This window comes from Sus scrofa, chromosome 13, assembly GCF_054392235.1.
Source record: "Sus scrofa isolate SSC_HxYL_T2T_F1_AM1 chromosome 13, Sscrofa_HxYL_maternal_Yorkshire_Landrace_v2.0, whole genome shotgun sequence".
Taxonomy (NCBI): Eukaryota; Metazoa; Chordata; class Mammalia; order Artiodactyla; family Suidae; genus Sus; species Sus scrofa.
In genome coordinates this window covers 83,385,452-83,399,285 of record NC_139395.1, presented here as the reverse complement: position 1 = coordinate 83,399,285, position 13,834 = coordinate 83,385,452, and the positions used below count along the sequence as shown (strand labels likewise).

General features: G+C 39.9%; 1 protein-coding gene across 12 annotated transcripts in view; it reads left to right on the top strand.

Annotated features, from left to right (window-relative positions):
- Positions 1 to 13,834, top strand: part of RAF1 (Raf-1 proto-oncogene, serine/threonine kinase) — a 76,719-nt gene that overhangs the window by 35,681 nt on the left and 27,204 nt on the right. For all 12 annotated transcript variants that reach the window (XR_014823828.1, XR_014823829.1, XR_014823831.1 and 9 more), the window contains one exon: positions 10,551 to 10,783. Coding sequence is in view for 8 of the 12 variants with exons in the window: in XM_021069350.2 (XP_020925009.1) it covers positions 10,577 to 10,783 (207 nt within the window). In the remaining 4 variants the exon portion in view is untranslated. The remainder of the gene's footprint in view (positions 1 to 10,550; positions 10,784 to 13,834) is intronic.

The window sequence follows — 13,834 nt, the reverse complement described above, 5'->3', positions numbered from 1 at the left end:
AGGTTTCCAGGCTAGGGCTGACATCAGAATTGCAGCTGCCAGCCTATGACACAGCCATAGCAATGCAAGATCTGAGCTGCATCTTTGACTACAACACAGCTTGCAGCAACAGCCAGGTCCTTAACCCACTGAGCGAGGCCAGGGATTGAACCTGTATATTCATGGATAACTAGTCAGGTTCTTAACTTACTGAGCCACAATGGGAACTCCAAGGTGTGCAATTTAAAACTTAAGAATTGTTAATTCTGGAATTTTCCATTTAATATTTTTGGACCATGGCTCTCCATGGGTGACTAAAACTGTAGAAAGTGAAACTTTCTAAGGGGGAAGACTACTTACTGTACCAATCAAAGGGCCAAAGAAGGCAACTGAAGTGGATCTCAAAATAGAGCCTATCAGATTTTTAAGGGGTTTGCCCTTTGACTTTACCTTGAGTCCCCTTGCTGCATAATTCAGAGCTATGTATCTTTCTACTGTGGTTATTTTGTTTGCTCTCAAAGTCAGTACTATGTAGAATCTATAAACCCCCCCCCCCTTTTTTTGGCTGCACTCATGGCATGTGGAAGTTCCAGGCCCAGGGATTAAACCTGTGCCACAGCATTGATAATGCCATGTCCTTAACCTCCTGAGCCACTAGGGGACTCCAAAACCATGAAAAGAAAATGTATCATTCTCTAAATTTCTAAAAAGAAATATTCATGTAGAGAGTAAGTGAGTTTGAGTGATTATGACAGGTGAACTATGATAGTAAAAATGAACTTTTTAATATAGAAAGGTAGAGCTTTAAAAAGAGTTTAGACTATAAAATCATGAATTACATGGAGTTCCTGCTGTGGCACAGTGGGTTAAGAATCTGACTGCAGGAGTTCCTGTTGTGGCTCAGTGGTTAATGAATCTGACTAGGAACCATGAGGTTGCAGGTTCGATCCCTGGCCTTGCTTAGTGGGTTAAGGATTGGCGTTGTCACGAGCTGTGGTGTAGGTTGCAGACTCGGCTCAGATCTGGCGTTGCTGTGGCTCTGGCGTAGGCCAGCGGCTACAGCTCCGATTCAACAGTCAACCCCTAGCCTGGGAACCTCCGTATGCTGTGGGTGTGGCCCTAGAAAAGACCAAAAAAAGAAAAAAAAAAAAAAAAGAATCTGACTGCAGTGGCTTAGGCTGTGGAGGTGCAGTTCCATCCCTGGCCCAGGAACTTCCATATGCCTTGGGTGCAGCCATAAAAAAAATCATGAATTACATGACTGAAGAGAACGTATCTTCAAACTCTGCTATGACAGAATGAAGCATAAAATCAATAAAAGGCAGACTTCTTGCTGAAACTATGGAAACTGCCATGCTCAGATATTATGCTGGAAATAATAAAGAGAAATTTTGATCAACTCGAGATTGATACATGTAGTTCCCATCTTCGCTCAGTGGTTAAGGAACCTGACTTGTATCCATGAGGATGCGGACTCCATCCCTGGTCTTCCTCAGTGTGTTAATAAGGATCCCACATTGCTGTGGCTGTGGTGTAGGCCAGCAGCTATAGCTCCAATTGGACCCCTAGCCTGGGAACCTAAGAAGACAAAAAAAAAAAAAAAAAAAAAGATTGACACATAAAGTGGGTGACTATAGAAAGCTAAGCTTTCTAGCAGCTAATGAGTTGCCCCTTTTTCTGTCCACATCCATCTGCTGATGTCTTTCAGAGACCGAATCTAGGATTGAGCCCATTGTGGCAAATATTTAACTGAAGAGTAGTGAGAGGATCTAGGCTTTTTGAGTTCTTAGGTGCTCTGTAATGAGGATGAGTAGGGGTGGGGGAGAATGCAGAAGGAAGCAGCTTGGAGCAGCTGCACCTAAAATATTCTAGCATAGGCTAGAATTTGTATTAGATAAATTGTAGGTTTCCTAAATTTATAGAATCTAGCTGTCACAGTAAGTGAAATTCTGAATATGCTATGTCCTTTTTGGTTAAAAAAAAAAAAGTAAATGTTTAGTCTGTTGAATACAAATTCTCAGGCTGTCTCACTAGATAGATGTTTAAGGTCAGGGAACTTTGGTCATAATAAAGCTACTGTTGGAGTTCCCGTTGTGGTGCAGTGGTTAGCGAATCCAACTCGACCCCTATCCTGGGAACCTCCATATGCCTTGGAAGCGGCCCTGGAAAAGGCAAAAAGACAAAAAAAAAATAAAAATAAAAATAAATAAATAAATAAAAATAAAGCTCCTATTTTGTATATGTGAAGAGGGTTATCTAAAAAATATTTTTTTAAATCATTGGGCAGAAATGAGCTTTTAAATTTAGATTTCCTATAACCATTTTGTCACAAAAGTTTTCTTCAGAGGGCATTCTGAACAATCCTCTTTTAAATAATACACTTTTATGTAAGGGCTGAAAAGTTTGGGTAAATATCAAGAGATACTTAATGCATTTTTTTTTAATGTTTGGTTTACTTTTGGTATTGTACAGCACGTCATTTAAAGTATTTTTAAAATCTCTTGTGACAGATGATGGTGGCATTGGTCTCATCTTGCATTATGAGGAATAATTTACAATTTTAGCAGTAAAGTCCAGTAGTTTTTCTGCTTAAATATTAAAGTGTGAAATACTACCTATTTAAAGCTTAAAAGTTTTCTTATTAATTTTTAGGAGTTCTTTTTATGTTAAGAATAGTAATCCCATTATTATTATTTCCCTGTCCTATTATAGGGAAGTAGATATGTCTTGTTTTAAATGATTGATTTCTTCTAACATAATGAATTTCTCCACTGATAATGCATGTATTTTGAAATTTCTCTTGAGTACTGTGAAAGACCTTTTACTGTCAGAAGCAGATTTCTACTTTGGATTGTTTAATTTTATTGTGCCTGTGTGTGTGTGTGTGTGTATTAGCACATTTGGTCAACAGATCAGAGGGAGAGATCACAATATTAGAAGCTAGATTTACATTTTTGTTATGTATACATTTACATGTGAGAGTAGTATCAATGAGGTTTCTGAATTTCTCCATTTAAGATTGAAGTATATTGCTGCTGTATGGTTTTTATTTCATTTTTATTTATTTGTTATTATTGTTATTTTGCTTTTTAAGGCCGCACCTGCAGCATATGGAGGTTCCCACGCTGGGGGTCCAATTGGAGCTACAGCTGCCGGCCTCTGCCACAGCTACAGCAGTGCAGGATCTGAGCTGAATCTGCGACCTACACCATAGCTCACGGCAACGCCAGATCCTTAACCCACTCAGCAAGGCCAGGGATCGAACCTGCAATCTTATGGTTCCTAATCGGATTCGTTTCCACTGCACCACGACAAGAACTCCTTATTTTTATTTTTTTGCTATGCCTGCAGCATGTGGAAGTTCCCAGGCCAGGGATTGAAATCATGCCACAGCAGTTACAGTGCCAGATCCTTGACCACTAGGGCAGCAGAGAACTCTGCTGTATGGATTTTAGAAGTTGCTTTCGTCTTGTTTTTAGATTTGTACACTTCCTCACAAATTGATTATGTAGTACCTTGGCATAGAGCTTCCCATGATCAGGTTAGGGGTATAGGCATCAGCCTTGGGGCATCTGATAGGGCCCTTGGACTGAGTTTGTTCATGTAGATATGTTTTAAATTAAAATAGGATTTTTCTGTGAGTGACATGGAAAAATATTGGGAGGCACTATCTTAGCATGCTTCTCAGCCTATAAGTGGTCTTGATATAGACCTGGGAAAATAAAAATTTGAATGATAAATAATGAAAAACTTGAAAGTTAAAGTGGGTTTGCTTTTATTTTGCCAGCGTTTATTATTTATTTATTTTATAAAATTTACTGGCATGTAGGTGACTTAAACAGTGTTGTGCTACTTTCAGGTGTACAGCAAAGTGAATCAGCCACACATATACATATATATCCATTCTTTTTCAGATTCTCTCCCCATATAGGCTATCACAGAGTATTGACTAGATTTCCCCAAGCTGTACAGTAGGTCCTTGTTACTGATCAGTTTTATATATAATAGTGTGTACATGCCAATCCCAACCGCCCGGTGTGTGTCTCTCCCCACAGTTTCCCCTTTGGTAACCATAAGTTCAGTTTTAAAATCTTTGTGTCTGTCTCTGTTTTGTGAATAAGTTCTTTTGTATCATTTTTTATTAGATTCCACATATTAATGATCTCTTACCATATTTGTCTTTCTCTGACTTCACTTGGAGAGTGTGTGTGTGTGTGTGTGTGTGTGTGTGTGTGTGTGTGTGTGTGTGTGTGTGTGTGTATCCGCACATCTTCTTTATGCAGTCCTCTTTAGGTTGCTTCCATTTCTTGGATATTGTAAACAATGCCCTGGTGAGCATTGGGGTCATGTATCTTTTCGAATTATAGTTTGCTCCGGATATATGCCTAGGAGTGGGATTTCTGGGATTTTTTTTTTTTTTTTTCTTTTTTTTTTTTCTTTTTAAGGCCACACCTGTGGCACATGGAAGTTCCCTAGGCCAGTGGTTGAATCAAAACTGCAGCTGCCGACCTATGCCACAGCCACGGCAATACCAGGTCCAAGCCACATTCGTGACCTACAGCTTGTGGTAAGTCAGATGCTTAACCCACGGAGTAAGGCCAGGGATTGAACCCGAATGCTCATGGACACTACGTTGGGTTCCTAACCTGCTGAGCCACAACTGGAATTCCTATATATATTTTTTTCTTTTCATTTTTGGCCTTGGCCTATGGAGTTCCCAGGCCATGGCTCAGATCCAAGCCACAGTATGTGTTTTTTTTTTTTTTTTTTTTTTTGGTCTTTTGTCTTTTTAGAGCCGCACCCATGGCATATTGAGGTTCCCAGGCTAGGTATCTAATCAGAGCTACAGATGCCAGCCTGCACCACAGCGACAGCAATGCAGGATCCAAGTCACATCTGTGACTTACACCACAGCTCACAGCAACATGGGATCCTTAACCCACTGAGCAAGGACAGGGATCAAACCTGAAACCTCATGGTTCCTAGTTGGATTCATTTCCACAGTACCACGATGGGAACTCCCTAAGCCGCAATCTTGACCTAGGCTGAAACTGTGGCAACACCAGATCCTTAATCCACTGTGCTGAGCTGGGGATTGAACCCACATTCCAGGGCTCCCAAGACTCTGCCAATCCTGTTTTACCACAGCTCCGTTTTTAGTTTTTTTTATAGTACCTCCACACTGTTCTCCATAGTGGTTGCACCAACCTACATTCTCACCAGCAGTGTAGGAGGGGTCCCTTTTCTCTACACCCTCTCCAGCATTTATTGACTTTTTGATGATGGCCATTCTGACTGATAGGAGGTGAAATCTCATTGTAGTTTTGATTTGCATTGCTCTAATAATTAGTGATGTTGAGCGTATTGTCAAGTGTCTTTTGGCCGTCTGTGTGTCTTCTTTGCAGAAGTGTCTATTTAGATCTTCTGCCCATTTTTTGATTGGGTTTTTTTTCTTTATTTAAAGTTTTATGAGATGTTTGTATGTTTTGGAGATTAATGCCTTGTCACTCACTTCGTTTGCAAAGGTTTTCTCCCATTCTTGTCAGCTTTTATTAACAGTTACTGTAGTGTGTTCTCTACTAAGCACCAGCACTGTTATTTTCTAAGTGCCTGCAAGACTTAGAATTCATCATAGAATAACTATGTTCTTGGACTTAGGCTACAGTTAAGTCTTATAAGTGGCCTCTTTAGCCAATAAAATATAATACAGTCTTCCCCCACAACTAACTACAGAATGCAATTTATTGCAGTTTGTTTTTTGCTGAATAGTAGATATTTTTTAAAGGTATACTGCCAAACAGATTTAATTCATATTTTACTAGTTCTTGACAGGTTTTTTTTTTTTTATATTAAAAATGATTTTTTTTGCCGCATTATTCTGGTACCTAACTTAACTCATTTAATCAATATTTGAGTTCCTTTATGTTCTAGTTACTACGTTAAGGACTAAGAATGTAGTAGTGAGGGAGTTCCTATCGTGGCACAGCAGAAGTGAATCCGACTAGGAACCATGAGGTTGTGGGTTCGATCCCTGGCCTTGCTCAGTGCGTTAAGGATCCGGCATTGCCGTGAGCTGTGGTGTAGGTTGCAGACGCGGCTCGGATCTGATGTTGCTGTGGCTGTGGTGTAGTCCGGCAGCTGTAGCTCCAATTAGACTCCTAGCCTGGGAACCTCCATGTACCACAGGTATGGCGCTAAAAAGAGGAAAAAAAAAAAAAAAAGAATACAGTGAGTAAGATTGGCAAGAGATACTGGCTAGATTGGCAGGGGCAGAAAGAGTGTGGGAGGTACTGACCAAAATCTGTAAACAGTTAACATGGTGGTAAGTGGCATGAAGAAAATAAGACAGGAGTTCCAGTCATGACTCAGCGGGTTAACAAATCTGACTAGAATCCATGAGGACGCAGGTTTGATCCTTCACCTCAGTCAGTGGGTTAAGGATCGGGTTGCTGTGAGCTGTGGTATAGGTCGCAGACACGGCTCAGATCCTGTGTTGCTGTGGCTCTGGTGTAGGCTGGGAGTATGGTGCAGCCAAAATGAAGATGGGGAACGAGGTCCCTATGAGGCTGTCACCCAGGGGACTTAGGAGGCCCCCAACGCCAAGGCCCCTCCCCTGTCAAGGGTGTAGGTCCAAAATGGAGCCTGAACCACTGGCCAGGAAGGCATAGGCCCCCAAGGGCCCGAGAAAGCCTGGCATTCCCACCACAGCCTCCTCTTCCAAGGTGGCCAGTAAGAAGGCTGAGGCCAAGAACTGGAGGTGGGGTGGCGAGAGACTGAGATTCTACTTTTTTATTCCCCTAAAAACTTTTATGGTATTTATTTCACTGTAACCTATTTATCAATGAAGACTGCCCCACCCTACCCCCCCAAAAAGTCTTGGGCAGCCTTTTCCATGCCTGCATATATAGCTCCTATTGGACCCCTAGCCTGGAAACCTTTATATGCCACGGGTGCAGCCCTAAAAGACAAAAAAAAAAAAAAGAAAGAAAATAAGACAGAGTCATTTGATGAGGGTAGGGGAGTGAGGTCTTGTGGTGAGGGTGGAGAGAGAAAATGTCTCCAAAGAGGTGTTTTAGGTGAAGACTATAATGATTTGAAAAGGCCAACTTGCTTGTTTCTGGAGGTTTTAGCCTTCCAGGTGAAAGGAACAACTCGAAGTTCAGAAGTGCTGAGGTGTGAAGTTTGACTGTTTAGAAAGGTGTTTAGCTTTTATTTTGAGTCTTATTTTGAGTCTTAAAACAGAGCAGAGAAATGATGAGTTGCATTTTTAAGATTGCCCTGGCTGTGCTATGTCTATACACTGTATGAGTTACATCATTTCAGATTAGAGAGATGCTCAGGTGAGTCTTCCTTTTTAGCTGGGAAAAAAGATCTAGGGAAGAGAAAAGCTATAGATGCTCCTAATAAGTGACCTCATGGTAAATAAGAAATAGAATTAGGAGTGTGTTGGGGTCTGGGTATAGGTGCTAAAAGTGGGAGGCAGTGTATCATGGTCCTGAAGGCTCTGGGATTTGTCCTGCTCTTACCCCTTCCAGAAATAAAATAGGCTTATAGAAGTTTATAGTGTAATAGTAAAGTACAAAGCAAAAAGTAGAAATAGGTGATAAATAAAAAGGAAAAATTTCCTCACCACCTTGCTGAAATAATCACTGTTAGTATTTTGTTTATTCTAGATTTTTCCTTACTCATTTATCACTCCAGATTTCCTCCCTCTTTCTAGATTACTATAAAGAAGATTCAAACTACATTTTTCATTTTTCATTTTGTCTTGGGCAGCCTTTTCCATGCCTGCACATACAGATCTACTTCATTTTTCTTTCTTTTGTTTTGTCTTTTTAGGGCTACACTCATGGCATATGGAGGTTCCTAGGCTAGGAATGGAATCAGAGCTGCAGCTGCTGGCCTACACCACAGCCACAGCAACGTGGGATCCAAGACACGTCTGCAACCTACGCCAGAGCTCACAGCAATGCCGGATCCTTAACCCACTGAGCAAAGCCAGGGATCAAACCTGCGTCCTCATGGATGCTAGTTGGATTCGTTAACCCCTGAGCCACAATAGGAACTCCAAGTTACTTCATTTCTTACATGAGTATTAACATGTTTGTTTACTTTGCTATTAAGTCTTTGGTCTTTTCTCCAGTTTTTCAAGGTTATGAACAATGCTATAGTGAAGATGCTTGTACATATATCTTTATATACTTTCCTTATACTTCTGAAGGATAAATTCTTACTGATATTGAATTATTAGATCATTCTTTAAGAGGTCAAATTTTTGGGAGTTTCTGTGTGGCTCAGCTGAAAACGAACCCTGCTAGTATCCATGAGGATGTGGTTTTGATCCCTGGCCCTGCTCAGTGGGTTAGGGATTCAGTATTGCTGTGAGCTGTGGTCTAGGTCACAGCCGTGGCTTGGATCCTATGTGGCTGTGGCTGTGGCTGGCAGCTGTAGCTCTGATTCACCCCTGGCCTGGGAACTTCCATACGCCACACCTGCGGCCCTAAACCAACCCCCCCCCCCCAACAAAAGAGAAGAGTTCAAATTTTTAACAGGTTTTTTTTTTTTTTTTTTTTTTTTTTTTTTTTTTAAACCATATTCTCCTCCAAAAACCTTGTGCCAAGACTGAGAGTAATGCCAGGTCGTGATCTTAAGTCTCTAACTTCTCAGGTTTCCTCAGCTGTTAGCTAAGAATAGTATCTTTCATCCACTTTTGATTCAGGCATGTGATATGAGAAAGAGCTTAGCACATAGCAGCTATTCAGGCAGAAACTTCTGGTTAAGATTAATAAGACATTTGAATTAAATGATCTTTATACCATTTTGGCTCTAAATGGCTTATTTTAAGGGTCAGAGTTATATATAAGAAGGTAAGGGCTCTGGAGTCAGACACAGCTGCCAGATTCTAAATCCCACCTCTGCCAGTAAAAGCTCATCTGTAAAACGGGGATGTAATTCCTGCCTAGAGTATCCTCTAAGGGTCAGGTTAGATAATATGACTAGGATATATGCAGTTTACACTACCTCATAATAGTAGGTACCTAGTAAATGGTAACTATTGCTGATAATGTTAACAATAAGATAAAACAAGTTCCTAAAGGAGGAAGGTTTGAAAAGAATGGGATTCCCTTTCAACTTCACTGTTTTCTAAAGGAGGAAACACCTCTCACTTGTGCATGGTTCCTGATTCCCAGTCAATGTCAGGGCATTGCACATCCTTACTGCAGAGTATCTGACTTACTGTCATTGTGTGGCTATCTATGGACTTTGACTGCAGTTTTCTTGTAGCTTGATTAAAACATGATTATTTCTTGTTAGGTGACTATCTCTGCTTGCTTCTATTTATAAGCTTTGTTTCTGCACTAAAACCAAACTGTGAATGTTATGTTGGAAGATTCATGTACTTTAAATATAAACAGAATTTGGCTCTTTTACCTATCACCTGGATGTTTTTTTTGGCAAATAGCATGGTTTTTCTGTGCCTTATTTAGGCACAGAAGTAAAATAAAGGGTGGTTGGAGAAAGGATTTAAGATCTTTTTGGGTTGTTACACAAATAAGATAATTTTTTTTTTTTTTTTTTTGTCTGCACCCCTGGCACATGGAAGGTCCTGGGCCAGGAATCAAACCTGTGCTGTAGCAGCAAACCAAGCTGCTTCAGTGACAATGCTGGATCCTTACTCTGCTGTGCCACAAGGGACCCCCAGATGAGATCATTTATGTATAAAGTGTCTTAATATGCATCCTAGAAATATTAGTTCCTTTTCCTTCCTCAAAGGCAGAACATTACAGCTTACGCTTTTTTTTTTTGTACTTCTCATAAGGTGTTACTAATACTCAAGGGTAGTTGCTCATACTTAATACACAGTAATCAAAGAAGAAGGGAAATGGAATTGAAAAAGTATTAGACTAGAAATTAAGAGACCTGGGCTTATGTTCCAGGTTGTCTTTTAACTTGATATATATGCTTTGGTGAGTCTTTTGATCTCTAGTCCCCATTTTGCATATTTCTGAGTTGTCTATGAAATATTTTATAGTAAAGTAAAAAGAATGTGTATGTATATGTATACTGAGTCACTTTGCTGTACAGCAGAAATGGCACAACACTGTAAATCAGCTGTACTTTAATAAAAAAGTTAAATATAGGAGTTCCTGTCATGGCAAATCAGAAACAAATCCAACTAGGAACCATGAGGTTGTGGGTTTGATCCCTGGCCTCGATCAGTGGGTTAAGGATCTGGCATTGCTGTGAGCTGTGGTGTAGGTCGCAGACATAGCTCGGATCTGGTATCGCTGTGGCTTTGGTGTAGGCTGGCGGCTACAGCTCCAATTAAACCCCTAGCTTGGGAACTTCCATATGCTGTGAGTGTTGCCCTAAAAAGACAAAAAAAAAAAAAAAGTTAAATATAAAAAAGTATACTAAAGTAGAAATTTTCTGAATAATATATTTAAGCAGAAGATATTATCTATAAGAAAGCCCACATACAACTGTTTTCAAAATTACTCTATTGCATTGTTAACTACTTTTCAAAAATTATAATTGTCTTTTTTTTTTTTTTTTTTTTTTTAAACCAGGTTTAGGTATTTTGTAAGCTGCATCAATGGAGCACATACAGGGGGCCTGGAAGACGATCAGCAATGGTTTTGGATTCAAAGACGCAGTGTTTGATGGCCCCAGCTGCATCTCCCCTACAATAGTTCAGCAGTTTGGCTATCAGCGTCGGGCATCAGATGATGGCAAACTTACGGACTCTTCTAAGACAAGCAACACTATCCGTGTTTTTTTGCCAAACAAGCAAAGAACAGTGGTACGTGAACATTCCTCTCAAAATGTAGCTATTCATTAGCCTATAGAAGACATTATGGATCATGCTGATCATCTTATAGACAGGCACAATCTGTGAATTTCTTTTAAATGGCTGTGCCTGAGACATGTGGAAAGTCCTAGGCCAGGGATTGAATCCTAGCCACAGCTCTGACCTATGCCACAACTGCAGCAAGGCCAGATCCCTTAACTCCCTGTGCCAGGCCAGGGATCAAACCTCTACCTCTGCAGTGACCCAAGTGGCTGTAGTTGGGTTCTTAACCCACTGTACCACAGCAGGAACTCCTTTTTTGTTTGTTTTTTAATATAGTTATAGTTGATTTACAATATTGGTTTAGTTTTAGGTATACAGCAGAGTGATTCAGATATATATATTTCAGATTATGTTCCATGATAGGTTGTTGCAAGACATTGAATATAATTCTCTGTGTTATACAGTAAATCCTTGTTGCTTATCTATTTTAAGAAGAGTAGTTTGTGTCTATTAATCCCATACTCCTATCCTCCTGCCTTTCCCCTTTGGTACCCATAAGTTTGTGCTTTATGTCTGTGAGTCTGTGTTTGTTTTGTATATAGACTCATTTTCATACTATTATATAATATTTGTCTTTCTTTGCTTAACTTCACTTAGAATGATATTCTCTGGGATATATATACACACACACACCCCACATCTTCTTAAGCCAGTTGTCTGTTGATGGGCACTGGGGTTGTTTCCATGTCCTGGCTATTATAAATAGTGCTGCTGTGAACATTGGGGTGCATATATTTTTGAATTAGAGTTTTCATCTTTTCTGGAAATATGGCCAGAAGTGGGATGACTGGATCATATAATAACTCTAGTTTTAGTTTTTTAAGGAACCTCCATACTGTTTTCTATAGTATATGCACCAATTTACATTCCCACAAACAGTGTAAGAGGTTCCAATTAGGGTCTTAATTAATTGGCTTTCCAGTTGCAGACTTTATTGCTTTATATTTCTTTCACATTCCTTGCTTTTTCCCACCTCTTGGCTTTCCTTCTGTTATTAGTCTTGCCTGGAATGTCTTCTTTTCTGCCATATCATCTAAACAAATAGTACATTCAAAAGATGTGTTGAAAAGCTCCCTTGGACATTTCCAGCTAATTAAAAACTTTTTTGTTCTGAATATTAAAGCACACTGTTTAAAATTTTTCATGATATTACAGTAGTATATATAGAGGAAGATAAAATTATCTAGAAAAAATTATTTTGGTAAATTTTCTAGGCCCTGGGGCAGAGCTGGCGGTAGCTTAGAAATCACAGCTCTTTTGTGGGGCACTCACTAGCCAGTTATTCCTGCATAATTTCTGGCCCTAAACCCCAACTTTTCTAAGAAATTGCTGCTCAGAAAGTTTCCTACTATCCTGGGAGGGAAAACAAAAAACAAAAACCACCAGGTTGAAACGGAAAAGTGAAGTTGTGCTAATTTTGCTTGGTGGGAGATTTGAGAAAACCTTAGTTCAAAACATCTATACCTCCTCCTTTCCCACCCTCCATTCTTTGTATAAAATCAGTGTATTGTGTTTATTCTGTGTACCTAGGCAAGGCAAGATTCCAAGGTTGGGAAGTACACTCCAGGGTTTTCTCAGTTTTCTAACTATTGCACTCTCCTCAGTTTATTAAAACTTTCTTAAAACAAAACTTCCTTTATACTACTTTTGTGAACCTGAAGAGCCTCCTAGTCATAGTGTTGTACATTTAGGTACATTTTGAACTGAAGGCAAAACTTGAGTAAATTTGTTTTTGTTCCTTTCCTAAAAATGAAAGTTTAATGGCTGACAGAATAGATAATAATAATCCCCTTGTATTTCAACAGTAGTCTTTCATTTGCAAAGTGATTTTTACTTATATATTTTCTTATTAATTTTCTTTCAAACTTTAAGTGGGGAGCCCAGGTGGAAAGTGTGCATGTGATGGGAAGCTGAAGACCATTTGGTGGTGCTGCTGCAGAGTGTTATTGTGGTTTGCCTGGGAGACTGGGAAACTTAGGGTGGCATAATAATTAAGTGTACGGAACTTTAAGACAACCAGGTCCAAATTTAATCCTCATATTGCCCTTTATAAGGTGTATCATCTAGATGAGTTATGTAATACATTGAGCTATTTTCTGACCTTCATGAAAGGAGGCTTTTGCTGACTATGGTGGTTAGTTCATAAGTAAAATGGTAATTGTGATTATTTCTGAGTGTTTTCTACATCTTTGTATCCTCGACAGCCTTCATTTGAGCACTCCTAGTGGTTAGGGACCAGTGAGTGGTTTGGAAGCTTGGCCAGCTTTTGAGAAGATTTTATCAGAGAAAGTTAGTTTCTCCTTTTTCTTTGACTGAAGATGGACTGTATGTCTCTGAAAGAACCACCTTCTTTCACCAGGCATTCAGCTTCAGGAGAGCGTTGGAGGAGGAAGGAGTCCCTTGCTGGCCAGCAGCATCAGTTAGCTGTTTCTAATCATCCCCAGTTGTGTCTGTGCTGGAGCCCAGAATGACTATCATAATCACTTAGTGGGATCCCAGAAACCAGTAGATTTAACTGATTACAGCATGTATCCATGGGGAGTCGTATAGAAGAGAGTGACAGAATATGTCTGTTTAAATAATTTTAGAAGTATAATTAGTAGTTGCTTGGTTTTTTTTTTAATTTTTTAAATGATTTTAATTTTGCTTGGTTTTTAATTTTTTTTTTTTTTTTTTTTTGCTTTTTAGGGCTGCACATGCAGCATATGGAAGTTCCTAGGCTAGAGGTTGAATCGGAGCTGAGCTGTGGGCCTATACCACAGCTACAGCCACCATACACTGTGGCTACACCATACGGTAAAGGCCACAGCCATATGTCTGCCACCTATACCAGAGCTCAAGGCAGTGCCAGATCCTTAACGCTGTGGCTCAGTGACCCACACCATGGCTGTGGCAACTTGGGATCCCACTGTACTGGGCCAGGGATTGAACCTGTGTCCTGGTGCTGTAGAGATCCTGCCAAACTTGTGCCACAGAGGGAACTCCACTTAGTTGAAATTT